This window comes from Ammodytes marinus (genome assembly GCF_949987685.1).
Source record: "Ammodytes marinus genome assembly, chromosome: 2".
In the NCBI taxonomy this organism is placed as follows: domain Eukaryota; kingdom Metazoa; phylum Chordata; class Actinopteri; order Uranoscopiformes; family Ammodytidae; genus Ammodytes; species Ammodytes marinus.
In genome coordinates, this window is record NC_137231.1 from 18645823 (window position 1) to 18661252 (window position 15430).

Genomic DNA, 15430 nt, shown 5'->3' on the forward strand with positions numbered 1-15430 from the left:
ACATAAAGTACGGCTAGACCATGTGTCCTGGAGCTTGTTTATTTAGAAACTTCCACATAATAAAGATACAGACAAATCAGTGAAAAAAAAAAAAAGAATTTACATTGATTTGCTTTTTTTTGTGTGACAATAACAAAACAAGTCCTGATGCGCTCCTTTCACTCTGTGGTCATTTGTAATCACTTAAATACCCAGTTAATTTCCAAAATGGTGACCACATTTGTGGTCACGCACACTGTAGAAAATCCTGCCTCACTTACACCTCAGTGTGGTTGTTTGTGTCATCGTCACTCCCTTGTCTCTTCCAAATCTAGAACAGAAAAAAAGACATTTGTTACTAAAATGAGCACTATGCAATAGTAATGGGTGTATTCACACTGGGAAAGTCCGCTAGTTCACTTGCTTTGATTCAGACCAAATAGTATTTGGATGCAAGTGAACCAGCATTATGAAGCAAAATCACAAGTGTGCCAAGGTCATTTATTCATTGGACAGACATTCTGGGGCAGGGAAAAGCAGGAAGCACTAAGTGAATACTGCCAAAGTGTTAACAATCATGGATATATGCCATACGTCGATCATGGTTATAGTGATTTTGTGCCATCAGCAAATAACTGTGCGTCATTAAAATCCGTATGCTATATAGACTGCGAGTCATTTACGTTGTATAGAGAGATAGAGAGGAAAACTACTGCCTGATCTACAGTATGATCTTACATGGGGTTAAAAATAATAGATACTGTATAGTGTATTGTAGATTTGCTTTATAAAATTGAAAGACATAAGTGAAAGGTAATGAATGTTATGTTATTTCATGTTGTATGGAAAATAAAGAGTCAAGGCTCTGCAACATTTTCCAACATACACAGAATAAAGGAGACCACTTGCCTGGATATAAGCCTCAGACAGAGTAATCATCTGAGGGAGGATGTCAGTCACCTGCAGGTCTTGCATCTCATACCACTTCCCAGTTCCCTGATCAAAACACAAAGACATGTTGAGACAGATGATGTAAGTGGCATCAATTAAACCTATACTAAAAGCACTTGCTTGGTCCATACATACTGGAACTTAATGCCTTTGGCCTAAGGCTGTTAGGAGTAATCACAGGAAATCAATGGACATTTCAGAAATATCAGGCGGAAACCTACGTGGTGCAGAACGTGTATTCTGTACGCTCCCTCAGTGGGTTTCCCATCATGCACTACGTTGGCAACGAGGTCATATGTTGTGTGCTTCTCTGTGACTTGAGCTTCTTCTGTCAAGTACTCACGAAGATCTACATTCCTGTTGGAGCGAACACAAAGTGAGAACATGACCAAGTGCAGAGGACAAAATCAACATATCAACATCACCTCTCAACAGTTAAATTATACAATAATAATAAATCTTTATTACTATTATCAATTCACGTCTATGGTTTTCTCAGGCACTGCAATCAAGGCTACATATTTTGATACAGTATATGATGAGCACTTACGTGATAGGGAAGTTGACGATTGTGGGATTCTTTTCCACAAAGAAGTTGTTTTTGGTGAATCTTTTGATGCAAAAGACGAGATACGGAGGCAGTTTGGTCAGCTGGAACCTTTTGAGAAAATTCTCTTTGTAGGTTTTGTATTCCTGAATGTAAATGAGACAGGAAAGTGTGCACAGAAATTTAGAGAGCTCGGTTCAACAAATAAATATAGCATCAGAAATATGCTGCGGCTGTAATATCACATTTTGTTTCAGGTTTGACAATGTGACAGGGCTGGGCAGATAGACCTATGACCATCATCAGATCCTGATTCAAAAGGCGCCTCTCGTCCTTGCCCCACCAGATCAGGTAGTTTCAGTTTAGAGTTATTTAGTTTGTTTGTTCAATCTACCTTGATGGCTTCCTTTAAATAATTACTTATTGGGGGTAAACAAACATAATTTTTACGTACCTGGTTTGCGACTGCTTTAGCAAATCAAATTCAAGTCTTTTTTTGTATCATAAAACATCCAGCAGTGAAGGTATCTTGAGGTACTTTTGGAAGTTGCTTCTTTTCACTGCCTATGTGTTTGTTATAACATATATCAAAACCAGACTTTGAAACACTATAGTGTCTGTGTGCCAAATTCGGCAGGTCGGATACACTTTGAGGCTTTATTATTATTATTACAGTATGCAGGTTGCTTGCGAAGCTTACAATTATATTTCATATTCCATCGTCAATACTTCCTTACAGAAACACTGTCTGTTGAAAAAGCGAAAAAGATTACACTACAAGGTAGCTCACTGTGCCTTTCGGCTCGCCTTGAGACGTATCTGTGCATTTACCATAAAGTTCGCATTACAGGTGCACTTTAAATTCAGGAGCTGCAGGTTAGATTGAGCAAAAAAGAAAGACGGCTGGCTTGACAGCAGTGCATATTGCTCCAGTCAGTCTATGACAGTGACATCCACCGCTAACATGTCACGGCCTTTTATCTTTCCCCAAAAAAAGGCTATATACATTATTGATATATTAGTATTTAAATGCATATAACAAGTCCAAAACATTAATGTCCCTCGCATTGTTTTGCAGTGGACCTGGTCAATGTTCAGTTCACTACACATTTCCCAACCCTACCAAGGTCATATGTAATCATCAAGTTTATGGCCAAAAAAGAAAAAATCATACACAAAGATGACTTAATTTTCCCTACTTTTCTTTTATGTTGCACGATATGTCAAGAATATGTGAATGAATTCATACCTTCTCTGTGCTGCCATTGAACTTGCCCAGGATGTTGAAGAGAGGGACCTGCGGGATAATAAGCTGCTCCTTCTCATCCTTGTACAGTGGAGCTGTTGGAAGGTCAAGAGTCAGAAACAGGAAGGTGGACTCAGACATCTGCTCCTGGTACTCCTCTGTCACAAGCAATGCCTCTTTCTCCTCTGGTAGCTGGGGGGAAAAGAAAAAACATTTTAATTGTTTTTAGGCAATTAGAATTATGTTTTCATAGAGAAAAAAAGAACAAATAGTAAAAAAGACATGTGGAAATTTCTCTTTTATCTGACCTAGTCGCTTGAGGACGTTTATTTTCCTTTTGACATTGTTTCAATCACGTATTTAACATTGTTTCAGGGGAACTAAAGCTAAAATAAATCTGTAAAAGACTAAAAATCAACTGTTTTTCATTTTGATGAGTAAATGTATTCAGGAAAAGCATTTTGAAACAAATTGGATGGATAATTACTATTCTATTAGCCAAATGATTCATATTCCAGATGTCAACAAATAAAATTAGAAGGACACTCACCAAATCTGGATGTGGAAGTTTCTTGGAGAAGATCCGCATGGAGCCTTGAAAAGCTTTTGTAATGATTGCTATCAGGTCAGAAAGACAGAGGTCAATCCACACCATTAAAAATAAATCAATGTATAATATGAAGGATTTTTCATTACTAAAAATGCTATCTTCAATTAAATTCAACCAAGAGAAACATCATTCACATTATATATACACAACAGTAAGTTTTCTCTTCAGCTTTACCATTAGTGTGCCTAATAACCACCTAAATGTTATAGAAGACTTACCTTGCATATACAGTCATGAAAAAGTTTGGGAACCCCTCTCAGCCGGCATTATAATTGACTCTGCTTTCACACAAAAAAGATAAAAGTGGTATGTCTTTAATTTACCAGGAACAGCTAAGTACTGGGATGTTTTCCAAACAAAGATTTTTTGAAAAGCAGTATTTAGTTTTATGAAATTAAATAAAATGTGAAAAACTGGCTGTGCAAAAATATGGGAACCCTTGTGGTCTTGCTGATTTTAATGCATGTAACAGCATGTAAAACTGAGGACTTTAAACACAAAATTGGTTGGATTATGTTGTTAAGCCTTGAACCTCATATAAAGGTCTGTTTAATCATGATAAAAGGTATTTTAGGTGCCTAAATGCAAGTTCCACCTCTCTTTGACTCTCTGCAGAAGTGAGACAGAATGTGATCATCAAAACAGCTCCCAAAAGATCTTAAAAACAAAGATTATTCATTGTCATGGTTTAGGGGAAGGCTACAAGAAGCTTTCCCAAAGGTTTCAATTGTCAATTTCGACTGTAGGGAACGTTGTCAGGGAATGGAAGGACACAGGCACAGTTGCAGTTATACCCAGGTCTAGCAGACCAAGAAAAGTACAAGAGCGGCATATGCGGCGGATTGTGAGAATGGTTGCACACAACCCAAAGATCACCTCCAAAGACCTGCAAGAACATCTGGCTGCAGATTGTGTATCTGTATGGTTCTACAATTCAGTGCAATTTGCACCAAAACATCTGTATGGCCGGGTGATGAGAAGGAAGCCCTTTCTGCGCCCACGCAAACAGATACAGTTGCATGGAGTATGCAAAAGCTCATTTAGACAAGCCAGCTTCATATTGGAAGAAAATGCTTTGGACTGATGAGACAAAAATTAAGTTATTTGGTCTTTATAAAAAGAAGATGTTTTGGTGCAAATTGCGCTGAATTGTTGAACGATGTACAGATACACAATCTGCAGCCAGATGTTCTTGCAGGTCTTTGGAGGTGATCTGTGGGTTGTGTGCAACCATTCTCACAATCCTCCACCTATGCCGCTCCTGTTTTTTTCTTGATCTTCCAGACCTGGGTTTAATTGCAACTGTGCCTGTGTCCTTCCATTTCCTGACAACGTTCCCTACAGTCGAAATTGACAATTGAAACCTTTGGGAAAGCTTCTTGTAGCCTTCCCCTAAACCATGACAATGAACAATCTTTGTTTTTCAGATCTTTTGGGAGCTGTTTTGATGATCCCATTCTGTCTCACTTCAGCAGAGAGTCAAAGAGAAGTGCAACTTGCATTTAGGCACCTAAAATACATTTTCTCATGATTAAACAGACATTTCTATGAGGTTCAAGGCTTAACAACATAATCCAACCAACTTTGTGTTTAAAGTCATCAGTTTTACATGCTGTTACAGGCATTAAAATCAACAAAACCACAAGGGTTCCTATATTTTTGCACAGCCAGTTTTTCACATTTTATTTTATTTCATACAACCAAATACTGCTTTTCAAAAAATCTTTGTTTGGAAAACATCCCAGTACTTAGCTGTTCCTGGTAAATTAAAGACATACCACTTTTATATTTTTTTTGTGAAAGCAGAGTCAATTATAATGCCGGCTGAGAGGGGTTCCCAAACTTTTTCATATGACTGTACAATTAAGTAACATTAAGGATCAAGCACCTTTGATTCTTACATGTTTTTTTCTTCGTGCCTCCGAGAGCACCATGCAGAGCATTCAAGAACCACGTCATGAAGTCCACAGCATCTCCTGCAGAACACCAAACAACAAGTCAGCACCACAACCTAGTGTCCACTCTCTATGTTAAAAGCCTACTTGAGATTAAGCATACAATTATACAACTATACAATTTGATGGTACCATTTTTGCCAGAGGGAAGAAATCCCAATTTCACAATTATAATGTAGTCATATATTTTACATCACTACATATGTCCAAAATCAACACAAGCATTTTTTAGAGGCTTTACCGTATTTTGCTACCAAACCATTTTTACTTGTGCTGCCTTTGGAAAAAGAAATAATACTGTAACTATATGTAATGTCTCCCCCCTTTTTGTGTGACAGCAATGTACAGTGTACCTTTGCTTACACAAACTTATTGTTGCTCAGGATTTAAGTACGTTGAATTTTCCTCAATTTACAAAGTCAAAAAATAATTCATCATAATGTTCCATTTTTGAGAGAACAGAAACACTGGTTGGAGCTGAGCCTCTACGCTTACATTAACGTGAAGTTTGTTATTGATAAGGAGATCGTTATTTCAGTACTAAATCAATCCCTACTTGAGACATTCAGTACGTTGGATAGTGCAGTACTAATGTTTCTGGCCACTAAAGCGTTACCTTGCTTGGTAATTTGGAAGTTCTTCTTGCTGCACAGGACCACAGCCTGCAGCATCTCATGGGGAGACACATGGGCCTTGAAGTTCCTGGGATTCCAAAGTTTGCGCATCAGTTCACCAAACCTTTGCACCAAAAGAAACATGATGTCCCCCGGTGGCCTGCGAATTCCCCTGTAGTTTTCCTCTTCCAAGAAGTAGTTTCGCAAAGGTGGAACATTTGAAAAAGCCTAGAAAGAAAAGGCAAATTTAAAAAAAATAATGTTTTATATTTCTTGGCATTTTCCATGCTTTATTGACAGTGTGAAGAGACAGAGGTGAAATGGGATAAAGAGGGGAGTGACATGCAGAGAACGACCCGGGCAGGAATCGAACCCGGGTCTGCTGCTGGGCCCGGCCCGGGGGGGACGCCCTACCAACTGAGCTAAGGGCGCCCGAAAAGGCACATTTTACACGCCTGCTAAGTGTTCGACGAAGTCTGGAAAAAATTCATCTTTGTCAATTATTCATACCTGTAACACCACATTGGCATAGTCGTTGGCTTTGATGTTGTTGAGCCCTACAATGCCAGGCAGATAGGTTGTACCGTCATAGGCTCTGTATAGCTTTCCCTGCTTGTCTAGCCCTGCGATGTGCCGCTTGGTGAAAGTTGGTTTCAACACATACTGTAGAAAAGTGAGAAAGTGTCAATAAACACAAGCACAAAAGTACAGTTTTCTACAGTGCAGTATACATGACTCAGCACCTCGATATCAACAATGTAATAGTTCAAGACCAGTAGGACCTTGCTGGCGCTTTAAAAGTATATTTAACTAACTTTCATAACAAGAACCTGTCCTAGACCAAATTCACAAATCACAATACTGTATGACTGGCTGTCAAGCAAACTTTATATCAGATGGTATTTAAGCTATGTCCTAATAACTATAATCAAACTTAATATTTGCTATCAAAGTGTAATAATAAAATATAATGATCAGTTTGTAACACCATGACTTTACTGACCGTGATGTCTTCTAGTGAAGAGTCAATGATCTCATAGTTGTCTGGCAGACAGTAAAACTTGAGAGTGTGTAGATTCAGGAACACATGATGGGTAAACTGCACACTATGAGTGTACGCATGGGACTTCAAACCTCTACCTACAGGGAAGAACACACGAGTCAACCAGTTCAAATACAACATGGTGTTTAATCTCTGGTGAATAATGGATAATCAGATAATTCACATACCTTGAAAGTATTTACCGCATATAAGACAGGCATATACATTTATGTGAGAGAGAGATATGGAGCAGAGCTTCTCAAAGTCAAAGTCCAGCACACTCCTGATGGATAAACAAACAAAACAGGGAATCAGCTGCAGAGCTATAGAGGAGGACGGAGCTACCTAGCATTTAGCATCAATGTGTATGCACGTTTAAGTGTAACTTGCCTGTTTATGGTGTCAAGGTAAGGACAGTGGCGGCTCCTCCGGTCTTCTGCCAGACGTCCTCGGCCTAGTTTGGCCGGAACTGCTTCCACAAGAGGTGAAATAAAACGATATAAGTCAGAATAGAGTGTAGCTAAACATGCTAGCTAAGCAAGCGTTTAAGTCTTTAGGGGATGAATAATTTCACGAACAACGCGAACTAGAACGGCGACACATTGGTTTAATCCAGTTAAAACTACACAATGGCGTTACTTGTTCACCCGCATGTTTCTGAATGGACCGAGCCGTGAGCCAAATCGAACACACTTTCATTTTAGCCGCACCGGCTAACCAAAACGTAGCACAAACGTTAGTAGTAAAACAACTTACCCCTGTCTTCGTTGTCATCGTCGTCCAGCTCGGCTTCTCTTTCTCGCTTCACAGAAACCATCACAGCAGCTTGCATTTGTGCTTGATTTCAAAACAACAGCGACGGTACAACTTTATTTGGAGGAAATTAATGGTTCAAGCGCCGCGCGCGTCGGTCTAAACTCGCGGCAGTTGTGCTTATGCGTCGCACATAGAAAAAACTATCCCGGAGTTAGAAGCGTTCCGGTGCCATCATCACCTATGTTGGAAATTGAGTTGTGAAAGCATAACTATTGTTTTTATTGTATGTTTTTGATATATGTCCTTTTTCTGTGTTAAGGTGTTTCACGAAATGTCTACTTAAAGACCATGGGCAATTTATAAAGCTATTATTAACTTGTAAACTCCGGTAGTGTTACAATTGGACAACAATTTACAATTAGCTAGCATGTAGCTTTTTGTCAGTGTTTGTGGATCCGACAGAAAATTGTTGCAATCATTAGCGGCATTATCTCAACAATTCTATTACAGTGGAACTGTTAGTTGAGATGGACATTTTAGGAGACGATGAAGGCCACGAGCTGAAATGCAAACCTGTGGGGCGTTTGGATATGAGCCATGGCTTCCTGCACCATATCCGGAGGAACCAGATTGCTAGGTGATCTCCTCAGCTATCTTTAGCTAGCATACTAAGAGCTATTGCTAACCAGTCAGGTAGTTCACAACAGTTAACCACAATATCACGAGCTGCATCCACTTCTTTTTATAAAAGTTGATCTGATGATGAAGGCAGGTTCATGGGTAGGACAGGTAATGACGCTCACAGGGAAAATAAAAGAAAGGTCGCACGGGCCTGTTGGTTGAAGTTATCTGTTCGGTTTCTAGAGGCAAAACTACTGTAATCCCAAATATATCTAATCTACAGGTTTGTTTCAGCAGTGCCAAGGGGTAAATCTGTGTAGCGTACAAATATCAGATATAGTTTGAGCTTTGAAATAACTTGCATAAGGATTCGGCTGGACGTGTTAGAGATACTTTGAAAGACAAATTAAAAGTACAAAACACTATTTGCCTCATATTATAGTGCGAAACACGGCGACAGACAATTCTTCTTTTTAAAATAGATTATTAGATATATTCTTACATTTAATCTTACTAATTGCTATATTTCGTAGAGCAGTTTTGTGTTGGTTTGCGGGAAATTTGATTGTAATATTTTATCCTTGTGCAAACTACATAAAAATAGCCTTAAAATTACCTCAATTGCTGTTGTTTAACTAACTAGTTTAGAAGGTCAATGGTATGTTGCACTGCATGTTTTTGAAACTCCTATCTGTGGTATCTTGTGCATGTCATAGCAGTAACAAAATGTTGATTTCTTGTCTCTTCAAGAGATGACTATGATAGGGAGGTGAGGCAAGCCAAAGAGCTTCAGCAGCGGAGGCACACCACTACCCCCAGACGACCACGTCGACCTGATATCGAGGTGTACCATCCTCGACGAAGACGTAAGTTTGACACGCATTGTTGTGTTTTCACCAACACAGAATCCGGATTACACACGTGTGCTTATTTTCTAGATGGATCCGAGCCAGGGGCCGGTGCTGAAGAGTGGAATGAGAGTGGGTCGAGCACAGAGACGGAGACCCATGGAACGGAACTCTTCTGGCTCGACTATCAGGCGGACTCTGGTTCCATTACCTCCTTTCTTGTGCACAAGGTTAATGTGCATCCCTTTGACTGATATGTTTCTGACTCTTTCATCTATTTTAAGTTGTTTTTGTCTCAATTCCATCATGTTCTTTGCCTTTTCAAAGGAGGATAAGCCTAGGAAGGTGGTGGAACATGTTGCCCAGAAGAACATCCTGGATTCAGCCATGAGGGCAGCTCTAGAGGCTCGAATTCGAAAGGAAATGGACAAAAGGCGAGACAAACGCTGAACAACTTTCTCAAACAGTAGATTATGACAGAAGGGGCTACAGGCAACAAAAAGAAATAATTTGTTTGCAGTTCTGTGCTTCTATTAAGTATTAACACTGTAAAGACAGTGGTGGGGTTCATAATGTGGACTCTGGGATCATGTGACTGTCAGCAGAGGTCTATCTTGATGACCCACTATCAAGCCGTTTTCTGTTTTTCGGAGAAGAAGAAACAGGACTTATCATAGACAGTAAGGATGGGAGTTAACTGTCGGGTTCATGTGTACCACATAAAACTCACCTTTGACTGTTACCTCATAACTTAAAGCCAATACGAGTAACTTTTAAATATCTTTAAAACAGCCTCATGTTTCCTCTGATAATCCTTTTTTACCTTTAACAGCAAACGAGACCATCAGTGCTAAGAAAGACGTTTTTATATAGTTTTTATTACTGCATTTGGTTTGGTCCCACACCCAGTCCAATTTTTGGTTTGCGCATGCAGGCTCTATGGTCACATATATTCGTATTGGTCGCAGATTTCAGTGTAGCGCAGCAACGCAATTTGAGAAGCATATCCCTCCAGGTGAGGGAAGGGGAGGGGGAGCCTTGTTTGAGACAGTTATTTGTCGTCGCAATGACTGATAACGGGGCTGAACCATCAAAGAAAAAAAAGAAAATGCAGTGAAGAAAATCTAAAAGAGATAGACGGGCAGGAGGAGGGCGTTGCCAAGCAACGTGTACACAATTTCACGGGAGTGAACTAGACTCCAGTGTTTACTCCTAAATGAATGAGCGATACTAAAACAAAGTTTACTTTGCTTCACCATCATCAGATGACCATTATTTACAACAACATAAACACATTACCTCATTGTGATCTATACTAACTGCCATCTCGTTCATTCGCTTTCTGTGAGGACACGAAAATCTTTCAGCTCCATGCGAGTGGTTAGTGAACCTGCATCAACTCATTGCAATCAGGTGTGTGTGGCACTGACTGGCATTAGTTTATGCAGTGTCACTAACCACTCTCACGGAGCCGAAAATAGTCCGTGCCCTCACATATATTGCGTCCTAATCATTTGACACTCGCACGGCCGGCACACACTAGAAAACAGCTTTACGACAGCTGGCGTCGTAAAAATACTACCGCTTTTGTCCAAAGGGGCTGCCAACCGAAAAAGTTACTCGTAGCCACTTTAAGGGACACTTTGTACACCTTCAAGTGGACTGGACCTATAAGATTATGTTTTTGTTTTCCAACAGTTAAATTCAGAAAGGAATAGTTACTCTTAGACAGAGAACACTGTTAAGCTTCCTCAGTTGAACGTGTCTGTGTTTCTCGTGTTTAAGAAGATTGACATTTTATAAACAAGATTTATAATTTTTTTGTAAAATGCTGTAAACGGAACACACCAATCTGTCAGCAATCTTGTGTTTAGAAATTTTCGAGTTGGAGCATTTAGAGGACATAGCCATGATACTGTGTTTGTGTGGCCACTGTATTTCATTGTTTTCAGTATTCTTATTTATTTTGTGTTGTTGAAATATTTTTATTTTTGATACTACTTTACATATAAAATTACATATACATAAAAGCCATGTATTTCTGTCCAAATGTGTCTGGATCTGCACTTGTTGATTTGAACAGCCATAAAATGTGAATGTTTTTTCTTTGTGTTGTTGTGTTGTTAAACAAAACACTCACATCTGGGGGAGAAAACTAGATCAACACTTATACCGACTTTGTTCACTTTAATCCTGCAGAATACATTTGTTGTAATTAGGAATGGGACAATATACGATGTTTAATAATCTGCACATAAAAGAACCAAAAGAAACACTCACCATACCACGATCATGGGGAATTTCCATGGTTGGGAATATCTTCTCATCATGAGTGACTTGAAAAAAGCCGTCTAGCTCACTTACAGTGAGTCCTAAAGTCCTGTATTGATTTTCCTGGTTTTATCTTTTAATTGACTGAAGGGGGAGTTGTATCCTCCCAGTCATTCCAAAATCCTGAACCTGTCAAATTGACCGAAATCTTAGCTTAAAAAAAGTAATAATTTAAAAATAAAAAATTTATTTATTTTCTCCAAAAATGAAGTTAATCTAAAACAATATGTCTTCTGTGATGCAATACAAATATTTTCATAACCAATGTAAGCTAAGTTTCAATAGTAAGAATATTTTGATGATTATCGGGATAATAGTGAATCCAAATAATTTTGTCATGAATTATAATATGAAATTTTCATATCGTCTGATGCCTAATGGTAACCATAGCACACTGGGATACAGAAAATACTTCAATTTGATTTGAATGATGGAAGTGTTTTACATCTTATCCTCAGCAGGTGGCAGTACAAATCTGCGTTGTGTCGCTGCAGGCTTATCATACTGGAAAGGTAGAAACTGGAGAGATAAACCTTGAATCTGCATGGTCTCTGGTTTATAATGCTGTATTGGCTAATGCTTGCCTGACAATGAGCAGCCCCTGGACTCAATACAAGATAAGTGTTCTGTGTCTCAAACCAGAGCACTCAATCAAGAGACATGTTACCATGCAAATGAGAAACTTTACAAATCAGGTTTACATTTTGCTTATTTGTTTTTTAATGCTACATATATATATAAACTAATTACTATGAGATTGCGATGTTCATTGGGTGAGGAGGTGCCCCATATTTTTCATCTGGGTGTTCATGGGATTCAGTTAAATGTGTTGGCGTCCCATCAAACAGATGAATTGCAGACATACAGTATTTCCCATCCCATCCAAGCGAGTTTAAACAGGAAGTTCCACTGTCGCCTATAGACGTTTGTGCAGGCAAGCTGTTGATCCACACCATAGCTGGAGATTAACAAAGTGTTTTCATTAATGCATGAAAATATGCACTCTTCATCCTCTGACCACATGGTGGGCCAAGTGTTATGCAAAGCCCTGTGAATGAGGAGCGAACTCTGCATGCCATTGGTGGAGCAGAGGCGCTCCCCTTAAGATTGGCCATGCCCCTCTCCAGCTCACTTTTCATTCTTCAGTCAGCATGTGACTGAAGTTGCGAGGGAGTGTGGTGGTCACAACCTCCAGTTTCACCATTTGTCAATTGGCTATAAATGAGCCAGTCACAACTCACACCGTCCCCCCTTAGTGTACACTCACATTTCCAGTATTATACAATGGACAGCTGGAGGTTGTGTTATATGTGCTATATTTTGTAAGCATGAAAATATGCAATTTACAGATGGACCTGTGGTGACAGGCAGGCACGCAAACAGTTGTGTATTTAGAAAAAAATATGTATCCTTATATGTTACTTGTAACGTGTGATATCCTTCTACTTACATCCAATTAGACATCATACTTCTATCTGACCTACTGCAACATTATTTAAAGATAGATTCGGATAACTACACACGTACATAGACGTAGTAAATCTTACATCATCTGTTCCCTTTTTTAATCTTTACTTCTGATTTTAAACACCAACCCTCTTTAAGGGCTGCAAGTATTGCAATTCTGTTCTCCAAATCTCTTCTTCCATAAAGACACTTATACAACTTCAGCTTTCTTAAAAGTAGTAGAGCAAAAGCCTGGCTTCAAATTTCACTTTCCTGCTAAAGAACAGTAGATCAAGAGCAAGCTCCAACAGGTATGGCATCAGCTGTCACCAGGTCCCTCCAAGAAACCCCTCTGACCTTGACCAAACAACATCTTACTACTGCCCTTCTCACTGTTACACTGCTCTGCTCGCTAGTGTCAACTGGCTATGAGAAAAGTATGAGCAACAAAAAAACCTTATATTTCAGTCCACAACATTTTGTGTCCATATCATGCTCTGTTTGGTCTCCATGGTGTTTGTTTGGCCTCAAATGTCAAGCGGAGAACAGGTGGTGGTGCCCTCTGGGCTCTTTGCTGTGGGAAGAATTCACTGTTTTCTGTCTCGTTACAGAGAAACTTAAATCTTGTGTCAAACCTGATGGTGCATTGACTCACAAATTTGAGTGAAGCCTTATTGTGGTGCACTGCTCTCTTGAGGAAAATTTCTGAAAGGTTTATTATGACACCCAGTGTAATTTCCAATGCAATAGCCACCTTCACTGCTGCCATTCTGGCGTGGAGTACTTGGCCATTCAAGGCTGTGAAAGTGTAACCCCAGCTCAACCCCCCACCATGCAAAGTTAAATATAGAGGTGGGGGAAATGCACAGCTGCTGTAGTGAAACTGCAGACAAGATTTAAGGTCTGAAATCGAAGATGTTACTTGAGCATGAATACTTCTCATAGCTTGATATACTGTAACTGTAGTGATGTACTTCCTGAAATGAGATGGTCCAGCTTTCAGAGGGTACCTCAATACATCATTTATAAAATATCAGCTATTTATTTCATGTGGGAGAGGTTTTGAAAAGTAAACGTTTTTTTTTCTATTTGTGGTTTTTCTTATATGGAGAAGTGACTAATGTTAATAGTTGTAGATCTACAGTATGAACCCTGACGTAGCACATAGGCATATACTGTATGTATTAAGACTTATTTGCTAGAATAGGATTTGATGCTAGAGGCGTTTTTGACAGGATGTGCATTAAACATATGCTAGCATTGTAGGAAGTAGAAAAAAAAATTTGATTATCTTGGACCGATACATATTTGTTTTAACAAACTAATTGGTTGGTATCAACGACAATGTGTAGGTGGTGGGTTTAGGCAACATACCAACTTAGCAATTACAGCTACAGCCTGTAGGCACTGACTAGAGAGCATTGCCTGAACTTGTTAGTGGTTAATTTGTTTCACTTAAAACTTTTTAAGGTAAAACTGGAAACCAGTCTGGGAGTAATAAACAAAGCAGAATGACTACTGCAATCTGGAAATATAGATTGTAGCACAATGAACATTATTGCCTAATTTGATGTAGATCAGGGGTGTCCAAACTATGGCCCGCTTTTTATTGACCCGCAGCCGACTTTAAAAATATAATGCAATATGGCCCTTTGCATTTCTTAGTTAACCCACTAGTGCAGGTGTGTCAACTGATTGATTGGCCCGTGGCATATTTAAAAAATATAATGTAATATGGCCCTTTTAATTTTTAAATAATTTAAATGCACTCATTATATTAGAGAAATATGTCCCATAAAAGAGCACCCTGCATAATATTTTAAATTAATATTATGGAAAATCCATGTGTCCTTCTCCAATAGCTTCTAATTCATCTGACAGTGTCTCCATTTTTTTTTTCCATAAAATTTTCAGCTTTAGTCTCTTAATTTCCCCTCTCAAAGTGCACCAGATTCATGCATTTCACTTTAAAAACTACCCCTGGACCACCCTTCGAGGGGTGTATCAATGGCATTTAACAAGAGGGGGAATATATCTGTTTAATGTGCAAGTAAAGTGTTGCCGTGAAGAAGGATTACAATTTACAAAGACACTATGAAACTAAACATCAGAGCAGCTATGTCCTGAATGATAAATGTGTTATTTTTGCAAAGTGGCCCGGCCCTTCGTAGATTTTTCTGTATGTGGCCCTCAGTGAAAAGTTTGGACACCCCTGATGTAGATCCATACCAATGTTTGTATTACATTTGGTGGCTCATCAACAATGTATTATGTAAAATGTATATTTTAGATATTTTGATTTCACAGAAGGCATGGACCCAGGCTGCTACCACTTGTTGGTAAAAGTAACAAGGTTGAAGGATGCGTACATATGCTAAAACAAATGATTGTGATAAGTATAACATCTCTAGTTCCCAATTGTGTCCATTTTAGATTAAGTTCCAATTACAACAATGAACAAAAGAGAAAGAATCAAGATTTTTT

General features: G+C 39.0%; 2 protein-coding genes across 2 annotated transcripts; one reads left to right on the top strand and one right to left on the bottom strand.

Moving 5' to 3' along the window:
• Positions 1-23: 23 nt before the first annotated feature.
• Positions 24-7872, bottom strand: usp39 (ubiquitin specific peptidase 39). Its single transcript, XM_080040863.1, has 13 exons — positions 7701-7872; positions 7335-7413; positions 7133-7227; positions 6906-7042; positions 6413-6565; positions 5905-6130; positions 5235-5309; positions 3274-3341; positions 2727-2915; positions 1481-1623; positions 1152-1287; positions 889-975; positions 24-310 (listed from the first exon to the last, which is right to left on the bottom strand). The coding sequence occupies exons 1-13, from the start codon at positions 7774-7776 to the stop codon at positions 257-259; spliced, it is 1518 nt and encodes a 505-aa protein (XP_079896989.1). The 5' UTR covers positions 7777-7872; the 3' UTR covers positions 24-256.
• Positions 7873-8137: 265 nt separating this feature from the next.
• cUnh2orf68 (chromosome Un C2orf68 homolog) lies at positions 8138-11241 on the top strand. Its single transcript, XM_080042521.1, has 4 exons — positions 8138-8337; positions 9072-9187; positions 9260-9399; positions 9497-11241. The coding sequence occupies exons 1-4, from the start codon at positions 8228-8230 to the stop codon at positions 9617-9619; spliced, it is 489 nt and encodes a 162-aa protein (XP_079898647.1). The 5' UTR covers positions 8138-8227; the 3' UTR covers positions 9620-11241.
• The last annotated feature ends 4189 nt before the right edge of the window (positions 11242-15430 follow it).